Here is a 12940-nt window from a genome sequence, read left to right as displayed (position 1 = left end):
AAAGATGGATCTGGTGCTCATTGGCAAGGTCAAACAAGCAGAAGAGCTGGCAGGGCCTACGTTAGATCCATCTGCTCAGGCATACACACAAATTATTTGGCAAGGCACAGAAAATATCACAGCAATTTTGGATCAGACTGCTTTCAGATTGCCAGGTGGAAGTTGAGAGATTTTGATCATCTGTTGTTCACAGAAATCTTGTGACTCCTCCTTCTGAGCACAGACCTTCCTACAGAGACCCACACCTCAGGGACAAATCCCCACTCAGACTGGGGATGAATTAATGAATTAATTCTTTCTCTTCAGTCACCCATCCCAATCCAAATGTACCTCCTGAGGACTGCTGTTTAGAAACCAATTAATTGAACATGAAAAAACAATTTATTTCATCCACCTCTCATTTGGAATGAAAGTTTTTTAATACAAATCCGAATTTCCCTAGAACAATCTGAATTATTTTTTCAGTTCAGCATCTCTGTTTATTCAGGTGTACTTACACTGACACATCCATACTACAACAGAGTTGCCTGCTGCTCATAAACATGACAAATACTATTTGCTAAAAGGCACAGAAAGCAGGTTATGAAAAGAAGAGACCCTGATATTGTTCTTGTGCTGCCCCTCCCAACATTCAGTTGATTTAGCACCCTCTGCAAACTTTGTCTGTGTTACTATCACAAGTAAAAACAGAGATATGTTTAAAACCCACCATATAGTTATGTCCTATGCCAGTCTAGCTTCATCTGGCATCTGATTAAACAATAACTGGCCATGGCAGCAGCACTTCTTAGTGACTTCCTTGTCCTTGTTAATAAATCACAATTGTCAATTTATAGGAAATTAGGCAAACTGTGCTCTCTTAAGCCTCATTTTATTTCAGTCAGAAAGATTTATGACCCTCCAGGGTATAATACACCTTCCATTACCTCTCCAGCTAGTAATCAAGAATATGCCTGTCAAAGTCAAAGTGCAAGGATTCATCCTATTATTTTTTAAAAACTCTGGTTCTTTTCCTCTGAGTACGGAATTTAATTCTCTGTGGACATTTGAGGTTTATTTTGTAATTATATTAATTACCATGCAAATCCTGATTGCCCTTGCAAACCTCTCCTTCCACGAGCACTCTGGGTTTCAATGTTCTTTTAGGCTTTTCATCAATGACAGGAGATATGTCATTAATCCATCACCAGTCAATTCACACAGCACAGTTCTGAAATGAGTCCAGAGGTGCCAAACTGGATGGGACAGGTGCTCTAGAGCTTCCAGGGTTACAACTGACAGATCCAGACCACTGTGTGAACATTTTGGGAGATGCAGAAGAAAATTAGGAACACTGAAAATAGTTAATTTTGCTGAGGGTTGACTCTATACATAAAATACAACCCAATATATTTGATGTAAATCCAACACTGAACATTTCCTATGTAGTCTCTGATTAAACTAGTATTCAGGAATGAGTACAGTGTTCTTAGTACCTTCAAAATGCTTAAGTGCCTATTTATTTTAAAGTACATTTTTCAGTGACAATAAAACTTTCCCTTTCAGGCTATCCAAAGCCAGTGCTTCTTTTTTCAATGTGAACTCTGTAGAGAAAGTTATAAAGACTGGGAATTTGTATAGATAACAAAAATACTATCAGTATGATTTAGGAAATAGAAATAACATATCATTGTTGTATTTTAGATTAACTGTGCCTAATGCTTAAGCTACTGAACAGCCTGGAGAGGAGCACACACTACAAACAGAAACCCAGTGAAGCCTAACAGGAGGCAGAGATTATGTGATTAAAAAACCTCTCCAAAAAGCTCACTGGGTTTCTGAAATAAATAGAGCTGAGGATGCTGGAAGAGTCTCAGTCCCTTGGAAGAGCCTTCTGCTGGCACATCCCTGTTTGTTAAGGATTCAGGCATTTGGTTTGCAACAGCTCTCTGCTGATGAAAGGTCTCCCACTGAAACACACACACCACTTCAGCAGAAATGTCAGTGTAATCTGTTCTGCTTGTGGAAGATCTGCAAAGCTTCCCCTGCAAGGATTCCCAGCTCAGAGACACCAGCAATCCTTTGTGAAATCCATCTGATAGTGGGCTGGACTGGCAGGTAACCCAGGCTGGCAGCAGTGATTTCAGAACCAAACGTGCACGTGAATTTTGCAGACTTCTGAACAAGTGAAGCATGCCCCTGTGTGAGGCAAGAGCACAGGATTTATTTCAGAGGCTCTCAGCAGGATGAGGGGACCCCAGGGACCATGGGGGTCAGAGAGCCTTGGGACAACCTTACCTGCAGTGTTTATGCATTTACCCTAAACACTAATCCAATCCCAATCCAATTCCCAAACAAGTCTAGAATTAGATGATTTCTATTAACAGGAGGGGCTTGACTCTTCTTTCATCTTAGCCTGCTTATAGCAACTTCATCAATTCCATCATCTCCAAAGGAAAGGAGAAAATAAGGCAATCAACCTCCAAGAACCTCATGTTCTTGGACAACAAAAGAAACCCAAAAGCCATCTCATGGACTGCACTCAGAGCCAAGAAAGCCTCAAGGATAACAGATGACAGAAAATCACAAGGAAATTTACAATAAGGATTTTCAGCTGTGGCCAACTACGTCAACTGCTTCAATCATGCAGAGATGGTGGGATGCAGAAAATTAAGATCTGGTTAAACAGAACTTGATTAAGCAGAGTTATAGGAACCAGCAATCACCTGAAAGGCAGAAAAACCACAAAGGGAGAAAAATTTGTATTTAGTGTAACAGGACCAGGCAAATGTAAGAACAAGAGCCTCAGAAATTCAGAATAAATGCCAATGAAAATTTCTCCTTTCCCCTGGGAAAAGAAAGATTGGAAGTCTGGTCACTCACTTAGAACTAGACCAGGAAAACAGTAGTAAAACCACAGAGAGGGGGAATAATCTACACTGACAAAAGAATGAATGTGTCAGTGCCCACCTGTGGGTGCAGCTCCCCACCCCTGAACTGCTCAAACACAGGGAACGCCTGAAGCTGCTCAACATCTGCTTTCTTGCTGGCCCAACAAAAATCAAAATACTTCTTCAGAACTGGCTTTATTGCTAGGAGTCCTCATTAGGGCCTGCCACACCACATGAGTGGGTTTTACAGGGCCTGTGGTGGGTGTGCTCCTGCCTTCAGCCAGCAACTGGGGCAGTAATCCCTCCCTAAGCCTTTCATTTCATGCTCTTCTACATGTAAATCTCTGTTTTCCTTACACCTACTGCAACAGAAAGGGCAAAAAGCAGGTAACACAAGTCTGACTGCTCCCTGGTAAATTTTACAGAATAAGCACATGGAAGAAAATATTGTGATTCCTGCAAATTTTTTTCTGCCCTAGGAGCTTAATATGAAATTATAATCATTTACTGCTTACACTGGTGTTTGCCCTAAACATCCACACACAAATACAGATCTACTCATTTTATGTGGCCACCCATTACCTCTCATCCCTAAAGGCTTTCTCTTTTATTTTACTATGAGTGGAAAATGCTTCTTGGACATTCACTAATAGGCATTTTCAGTATGGCTAAAACAATCAGGCCAAAATAAAACACCCCAGATCACATAAACACACGCTCCAGGAGAATTTATTACAATGAAAGTTCAAGGCAGAACCACCTCACACCAACAGCATTTTGCTGCACTGATTTTTCCTACACAAAATCTTGGCATTGAGCTGACATTCCAGTGGCTGTCCCCTGACCCTGGGAGAGAAGGGAGGCCAGGGCAGAGCAACACGTGGAGGCAGAGAGAGGAGTTTGCTCTCCTGGCTCCTGTGGATCAGGCCAGGCTGCTGAGAGTCCCTTCCAATTCCTTCTCCCTTGGCAGCTCCAGCTTGGGGATTTATTTGTGTGCTGAGGGATGCACATGGGGTGTTGCAATGTCTTTACAAGGGTCAGGCCACAGTGTGCACCAGCCAGCCTGCTTCTAAGTTTGCTAGCAAAGCCTCAAGAATTCATCAAGATTATTGAGAGATAAATTGTGCTAAATTAAGAAAGAAGAGGCTGAGAAACTGAATACCAAGACTGCAAGAACTGGAGAACAGAGGACTGTGAAACACCTGGGCTGTAACCAATCATTACTCTGAGAAATGCAGGCAGAGAATGAGTGAACAAGACAAAGGCACCAATCAAGAAGTGTGTATTAGGAGTTTGTGGAATCTATAAATATGTGTGTAATGTAAACATGGAACAGTTCTGCTTAATCATATCAGTCAGTTCTGCAGGAGTCCTAAATTTCCCTCAATAACGGGGACCCCCGTGTGCTAGCAGAGCCAAGGAAACAAAGCACAGAGCTACACCTGCACACAGGATCAGCCTGACAAACCAGGCATGGACTCACACAGCAAGAGCCACGCTCTACATTGGGCTACAGCCACTCAACCCCACCCAAGCCAGCCTCACTGAGAAAGTGCCCTGTTGGAGCAGTGTGTGTCTGGCCCCTGGTGAGCAAACACCCCCCCAGCCAGGCTGAGCCCTGTGCTGAATCCTCCCCAGGCTGGCCCTGCTGCAGGGCTCTCACAGATCACTGGTGCAAGGCTGCAGAACCTCGCCGTGGTGAAGTGCAAATTTACTGAAATTCATAAAAGTGCAAATTTATTGAAATAAATCCACAGGAACCTTCCCCTGCTCCAAGCACAGCAGGGCCAGTGCACGCCAGGGGCCAGGGGTACAGCCAGGGCAGCACCTGTGACATGGGCACAGTGCTGAGAACACCTCCTGTCAGCCTCGTGCTCAGCAGCCACAGCTCCTGCTCTGCTCCACTGAGCCCCTCAAGTGCTGGCACAGAATTTTAACCAGTGCACAACACAGGATTTGTGTGAATCCCCCATTTCCCAGAGACATCCTGCTCGGGCACCCTCCACTTCTAAACTCGTTTCCAGGGACAAAAACCAGGCATGGGGGGTGGGGAAGGGGAAGAGCCAAATTCCTAGCAGAAATTTGGAGCCAGCTTCCTCACTAAATATCATTCTGGCTTCACTGTAATGCCTCCCACCACAAGAGTCTGGCTGCAAAGAATGCTGTCTGTCCAAAGCCCAAGAGCTTTACCCAGGATTTTTCCAATTGTATCTGTCATTCTGGATGATTGGTGGAATTGCTTGAGCCCTCAAGACACCACAGGTCTGCAAGAAAAGCCAGGACATGGCTGAACTCAACGGGGAGGTAAACAGATTTGGGTGAAATTTAGAGCAACTCTGCCACAGACATGCATCAGCATCTGGTGCCTGGAGTGTGGGATGGGAGCTGTGCCAATTCTACCCATCTTCACTTTCCATTTCAGACAGCTCTCAGTGACAGCAGAGCCCAGAGGTGACAAACATCTGCATTCCAGCATTCTGGCTCCTTTACCTGACCTACCACTGGACATTCCTAGGCAGGCACTGCATTTCCTGTTCTGGCTTGGCAATGTTCTTTCATTTCAGGCAAAACAAAAATGTATTTTAGACTATTTCCCCAGTTCTACAAGTAATTCTATTTGAAAGCAAGCAAATTATTCTTTATTTGTTGCTACCTCAATTTGAAGAAAAAGTAACTATAAAAGACAAAAATCAGCCAAAAAACCCCAAAAGGGCATATTCAGAATAAAGCAATGATGAAATACACAGAGTGTTGGTTTCACTCACCTTAGTTTTTGCTACAGTTATTCAAGTGAATTTTTTTCCAATGGCTTATTGATTGCAAGCTTGATTAATCTCTTGAATTCCAACACCCATGGACTCAGTTTTGCAATGCCAGTGGGAATACTTACAAGCCACACACTCCACAGAATCAATGAACTGGCAGGTTCCTGTTATCTATTTCCCAGCCCCAGCTGCACTCACACTCTCTGCCTTTTGCAGGTGGCCAGCAGCATTTCCAGCAGGAGAAAGCTCCATCTCTCTACTCACAATCAGACTTTACAATCTAAACCACACATATTATTTAAATCATCATTCAAAGAATGCTGTGGAGAAGAGAAAAAAAAACCAACAACCCACTGGAAAATGACCCCTCTGCCTGTGTTTAATATGAAAACATGAGTTTGATAACATGGAGAGCCAGCTCCTGCCAGCACTGGTGGCACCCTGGAGCTCCTGCCAGATGCTGGAGGTGCCATACCCCATTCCTTGGGGCTTCCTCCCCAAAGTACAGCCACAACAGCACTGTGTCAGCCATGGTTTATCTCAAACAAGCACTTTCATCACCCATTTTAAGCAAAGAGCAGCAGCAAAGATCATTATCAGCCCAGCCTTGCCCGTTCCTGAGTGAGCAATCTCTGTTTCTGTCCCCATCCAACACCCCTGGGCCCCTCCAGCCTCGCAGCTCAGGTGGTCCTTGACTTATCTCCCTTTGAGCTGACCCAACCATCAGGGGCACCACTGAAATTGCTAAAAGCCCCACAAAGTGTACATTCCATAGGCAAAACATCTCTGTGAGCACGGAAAGTGAGAGATGGAATCATCACCAGTGTGACAGCAAAAACCAGACCACGAGCTTTGGAGAGTGCAGATAACCGGGAGAGTGTGCTGATCCATCAGGCACCACTCTGGCAGCTGCTAACTGAGGTGCCTTTGTGCCCTGTGTTTTTCTGAAGGCTGCCATGAGCACAGGAACCCCAGAAAGCCTCTTGTAACGCCTGCCCCTTCGCAGGGAACATTACGAAGCCGTCAGCTCAAATTTGGAAAAAGGGTGGGTTTTTCACTTTATTGATGCACTCTTCCACACAGGATTTTTTTAAAATCTACATCAAACAAGGAAAAACAAATGCTGAGAGGGCAGATTTAGGGCAATTTATCAAGGTCTGGGAAATAGCTTCCAGATGGATGGAGCTGTTTGGTGCTGGCTGGTGAGAAGGAAGCAAGGTATTGTTATTGAATTAGCATGAATCTCTGGTGGAGAACTGCATGGTAGATAGAGTGCTCCTTTCATATGGTTTGCATTTGGACCTGTCATATTTCATTTTTATTCAAAAACCTGTGGTAAAGACACACAGTTCTTTTTTTTTTGCTTATTCAATTTCCATGAATTCTCCCTGAACTGTTAGCCAGTATTTTTAAACCCTGCTCCAAGTGCCATGCCTGGTCTGTTTGCTCTTTGCCACGCTTGGCTGGCAGCTTGGTGCTTACAAGCTCGCAGTGGTTTTGGGTTTTGCATTCTCACACTGATGTCACCTGAGAACGTGTGTGAGAGAGGAGGGAGGAGCTCTGTGAGATGTTTAAACTGAGTCACATCAAGTGTTTACCAAAACCCCTCCAAGGAAAACGATGCATCCTGGGGTTTCGTGCTCACTACAATGTGCTGATAAACTGGAGGGTTAGTCTGGATTTGTCTTTTTAACAAATCCTCCCTTCATAAGCATGTCTTTTAGCAATATAAATGCATCTATACCAGTAACTTTCTATCTAATCTATCCTAGTGATTAAGGGAAAATGTAAAAAACCAAAAGATCAACCAGCAAACAAAAATCTGAGGGCCAAAAAGAGAAGATATGCTCATAACACATTTTTACTTAGAATAACCTGGATACCTGCTCCATGATCCATGTCTTACAGAGCAAAGATTTATGTGTTTGCCTGCTAGCTCTGAAATAATTTACTGTTCTAGTTCCCATCTGAAGAATTCTACATAATTTATGTTAAAAATGAAATTAAAATGACCATTTTCTTATTAATCTGAGGAGATAAAGAGATTGTTATCAAGTAGTTTCAGGTAAACAGATTTTTGACAAAGTCTTTTAAATCCTAGAAAAGTTTCTGATATGCCACTGGGTAGAAAGATTTCTAATGACAGGAGATTTCCAATGCCTCTCTCAATTATTTAGGAGAACTGTTATTATTCTTGAGTAGGGGCACTGGGGTGAAATAGAAGAAATAAGCTTTATATTTTCCCTTTCCCAACGTTTCTGTCAATTACTCTGGGAGGCATCCCAGGAAAACAGAGAAGGGAAATGGTGACATCATCAGAACCAATTAATTCCTAAATCCAACCTGAAATGTAACACACAGATACCTGTGCTTACTTCCCACATGAATATCTGGTTTTACCCTCCTTTTTTCCCCTATAATTCTTATTACTTGGTGTTTTATGAGCATCTGTTTCAACTGACCAGGACTGTAAGAAGTATCCAAAGAGGCCAATAATAAAATCCCAATCTGCAGGATGCAGCCTATGCTGGCCATAGCACCTGAAACCCCCCAGGCTGTGAACAGATCATATGCCTCATTTATTACTTCTACTTAATCCTTCAGCTACTGACTCCTGAGCTGGATTTCCAGCTACATCAGCTCTGGGACAGTGCCCTGGTGTTCTGAAGCTCTCACAGTGCAGGATGGACAAGGGGAGTTATCCAGCACTGCTGAAGAAAGTGCTTTACTCAGTGACCCCATTTCCCACTGTGTTGTCACGAAGCCCACAATGACTGGAACCCACAGGATTTATATTTGCAGATCCCTCTGTGGACAGCAGTGCTCTGAATTCAGAGACTGATTTAGGGGTAGTGTCTGATCAGGGATCACCCTTCTGCTCATCAGTCTCTGGCAGGTGGGTATAAACTAGCAGGTGTCAACATTCTGTCACCATGGACCAACCTGGCCCTGAACTGTCACCTGAGCTGCCTTCCCTTTGGCTGGGAGCCTGTGAAATGGTGATCTGGTTGCTGGCAGAAAGCAAGAAATGAAAAGGAGGATAAAACCAACTTGGCATTTTATATGGATATTTACCTCCCAGAATCAGAGAATGCCCATGGCTGGAAGGGACCTCTGGAGATTGTACAGCCCAACCACCCTGCTCAAAACTGGGGCAACCAGAGCAAGCTTCTCAGGATGATCTGTGCAGTCACAGCACAAAGCAAAGCCTTCCAACTGCACAGGGTGAAATTTGTGGCAAGGCACAGCTGAAAAGTCACACACAACCTGCTTGAGCAAGGAACCTTGCAGCCCAGTGCTTGTACAATTAACTTCTCACAGCACAACCACTGAAGAACCACAAGTGATGGGGAACAGCTCCTTGCCCCTCACTGGAGCCATACCTTGAACCCAAAAGGGCAGGTGCACTGGTAGAGCTCCACGGGGTCACTGCTGCACGTCCCGTTGTTCTTGCAGGGGCTGGAGAGGCAGGGGTTGCACTTGGACACAACACTGAGATCCACTGGCTCTGCAGAGGCAAACACAGAGTGTCACTGACGGGGTCTCTGGAGTTGAGGTGAGCCCCAGGTGTCAGAAAATCTCTTTTTTCCAACCCTGAGACCAAAGAAGAAGGCAGAATTCCTCGGCTCTGGTTCTCAAGGTTGTTTATTTGCTCTTATCTAATACATTTTCTGTCTGACCTGCTGAGATCTGTCTGATCTCTGCTGGGTTGAGGCACACCGAACACCCTTGGGGTGGTGTTATCTATTTATACTAAAAACTACATGTACTTTATTTACAATAATTTCCCAGTACCTATCACCTAGGTCAGACAGTCTGTCTCTACTCTAAACCAATCCAGAAGTGCCACCATCACAGCAGAAGATGGAGGACAAGAAGAAGAAGAAGAAGAAGGACAGGACATGCTCAGATTCCTCCATCTTGCCTCTTGAACCCCCATTCTAAACCTCCAAAATTCTACTTTTTCACCCTGTGACAAATTCACTGTCATTCTACTCAAATTCTTGTGGCTTGTAAACCTTCACACAAAGTTGGTAATTGTTTCCACAGGTTAAAATCAAAGGCACAGGTGTTTTTGCCTCTGTGCCAAGGTCTCTGAGCCCTCTGCCAGGGTCTGGAGTCCTCCAGGGCAGCCAGAGGAATGTCCTGGGCTCCACCATGTTAGCAGAGAGCAGGATTGCAGAATTAACACCTCCCATGCACACACCAACATCTTCCCCCAAGCTCTGGCACAAATGCAGATGCTGCAGGTGCACTGCACCACACCATGGGATTCCCAGGGATCAGAGAGGCTTTAAGTACTTAAATCAAGTGCTAGGCAAGTCTCAATGATGCTCATATTCTCCTGAAGATGCAAACATATGCTCTGAAAAAAGCATGTTGGGAACCTCCAGGGAGAGGGTTATATATCTATATGGCTTTCAGCAATTTTTCCTGTTCTCAGTTCTGGAAATCCTGCAACAGCAACCCCAGGGAACTGTATCCTGACATTTCCATGGCTGATAACAAGAATGAAAGTGCAGATGCAACAACATAAATAAAAACCATGTACAAGACAGATTTAGTTAGAGGCTTATGGGAATATTTAGGTGCAAAGTGCTCTACCATCCTTAATTTGAACAGAGTTTGAAACTTATTTTCTTCCCTTTCTGCCCAGAAGAAGGATCAGCACTGACCTATGCAATAAAGGCAAATATGCAAAGATGCAAATGTATGCAAGTAAATAACATGACCATATTTAAACCATCTAAAAATCCTCATATTTGTAGCAGAAATCTTCCAGAGAAGTAGAGAAGTTTGAAGGTGAGCAGGAAAACAAAGACAGGCTAAAACAACACTAATTACATTTGGGGTCCCAAATCAATCTATATTTTATGGTTGAGATTTTACAGAAAGCTAATTTAGGCAGTTACATTCAAAGTTATATGCACAGTTATACTCACAGTTAAAACATGGTGATTTTTTAAATGGCTGCATTTCAAATACTAGTAAGTATTAAGTCATTGGCTTTTATATGTAAAAAAATAAAACCTAGCACTTTGAAGTGGCTTAAATTGTATCAGGCAGTAAAGACCTTACAATAATTTTATTTCATTTTCAATGAAATGCCTTTTGAAATCATTAGAAATTGGTCCTGTTCTAATCAAAAGTGGACATAGAGCTTCTGCTACTGCATGATAAATGGTAAGAAGGACTAAATTGTGAAACATCCTGAAAGTGAAGACAAGAAGCTTAAACTTGATGTTCAAGAGAAGGTGGAGCTCCAGAGTTACCAGAACTAGGGATGAAAAACTCCCTTCCACCCAGGGATTTGCTTTGAATTGTCCTGCATGAGTTCTAAACCCCCACTGTTCACTTTGAATGCTTGCAGAGCACCAGCATGGGTAAGAGCATGGCAGAAGTGGGCACTGAAGGGTCTCAGGTGACAGCACTGGGTGTGTCCTGGTCCTGCAGTGGTGGTGGAGCCATCAGGGACTGACTGGGAGTGCACAGGCAGCAGTGAGGCAGAAATACACAGCAAGAAAAAAATCCCAGAAATTAAATGAAGGATTGGTGTCATCTTATTTCATCTTTGTGTTTATGTCTAAACACAAAGCCAGACATGTTTTTACCTTGGAAAAGGAAATCACACCTGAATTCCTGGCACTGACAGGGGCTGGAACGTGACATACCTGAGTTACATTTGTCTTCATGGTAAAATATAACAAGAATAAACAAAGGTGGCTCCTCTGAGAGCTCATGAGACAGGCAGCAGTGCTGCTCTTTTAGATTTAGAGGTCAGTAAGCCAGAGTTTGTTCTACTATTTATTTCATAATATGTGTACATTTTCCATTTATTTCTCCGGCATAGATCAAAGCTAATCAATGTAGGAGCTAATAAGAGCACTGTTAGTTCCTAGCAGTGAAGTAGTTCATTACTTTGCCCTTGTGGATTTGATTTATAAATCCATACAGCAGAATGCCCTCAGCCCAGCACATTCCTTTCCTCTACTGCATAGCTGGGAGGGCAAGTTAATAAAAAGCAGAGCTGAGTTTGCATGACTTGCACATAACACACTTTTATTTCCTTGGCTCTGCTGAGACATAACCTCCTGCTCAGGCACAGGCTGAAAACATATTTTGAACAAGAGTAAGTTAAACTAGTTTTTACATTATTTACTGATGTAAAAGTTGCTGGAGGTCACAGAGGCCATCTGAGCACGACTGTCACACAGCAGCTCAAGGCGCCCAGCCCAGCCCGGGCCAACTCTTGGTGCTGGGACCCAGGGCTTTGGGGGTCAGGGCTCAGCACTCCCTGAATGGGAACAGGCTGCATGACAAACCATGCCCTGGTTTTCAAAATACTTGTATTTTCATGAGCAAAGGTGAATTTGTCCAGGGCCTAGAGCTTCTTGAACTTTACTGCCACTTCTCCAGACCATCACCTGTTTCTGCCTGTGCAAACACCAGCTCCAAATCAACACATTATTTTCTCCTTTTCTGTTCAGATAAAGCAATCTATGGGGACTTTTGGGATAGTAGAAAGAACACAAAGCTTCAAGTGGACCAATCTAATATTTACATAGAAAGCATACAACTACATCTAATATCCTGGATCACAGATGTACTGATCTCTTGCTCAAGAGTTGCTTGTTTAGTTCAGAGAGAAAATGAGCAAAACTCTTGATATATCACACTTCAGAATGAAGAAGACATCCAGTCTCTTTCTGGTTTAATTTTCAGATCCTGTGTAATATACAAAATCAATTATTTTCTTTGGTTCACTTCATGGGAGCAAGTGCATTATTTGGTATTTTTAGTACTTCTTGTATTTGTACTTCACATTTGAGAGACTATTGTAAAGTCTCTGGTTTGATAATTATGGTCAGAGTTCTGATAGTTTGGAGACTGACATTTCAAAGTAATTAAATTATAAGGTTACAGTTATTAAAGATATATTTGAAAGGACATAAAATTCCACTCAGCCTTGGGAACCTGTGTTTTAAACTCACCCCAACACCACCGTTTGTTTGTTCAGCAGTTTAATTCCAGCACCTATAAAATCACCCTGCCAAGGAGTGCTGTAAATGGGCATGGCACCCTGAGAGACATAAAATCAGGCTTTATGCCCTCATTTCCATTTCTGAGAGAGGCTACTGATCCATCTTTTCCACTATAAATATAGCTCCATCTTCAAGTACTTGCTGGTAAGCAAAGAAAAACTCTGAAACTCTTTTTTTTATGAGAACATACAGATATGTCTTAATCTCCACCACTCACTAATGAGCTACTTATTCAATGCACAAAAAAGTGGATAATCTGAGT

The 12940-nt window shown here is 43.1% G+C and overlaps 1 protein-coding gene across 4 annotated transcripts in view; it reads right to left on the bottom strand.

The window, feature by feature from the left end:
• Positions 1 to 12940, bottom strand: part of SLIT3 (slit guidance ligand 3) — a 526251-nt gene that overhangs the window by 64364 nt on the left and 448947 nt on the right. For all 4 annotated transcript variants that reach the window (XM_030229266.2, XM_050979618.1, XM_050979619.1 and 1 more), the window contains one exon: positions 9019 to 9143. In XM_030229266.2, coding sequence (XP_030085126.1) covers positions 9019 to 9143 — 125 coding nt within the window. The remainder of the gene's footprint in view (positions 1 to 9018; positions 9144 to 12940) is intronic.

The sequence above is a fragment of the Serinus canaria genome, chromosome 13 (assembly GCF_022539315.1).
Source record: "Serinus canaria isolate serCan28SL12 chromosome 13, serCan2020, whole genome shotgun sequence".
Classification (NCBI taxonomy): domain Eukaryota; kingdom Metazoa; phylum Chordata; class Aves; order Passeriformes; family Fringillidae; genus Serinus; species Serinus canaria.
The sequence above is the reverse complement of the archived record's forward strand: the minus strand, read 5'-3'. Positions and strand labels throughout refer to the sequence as shown.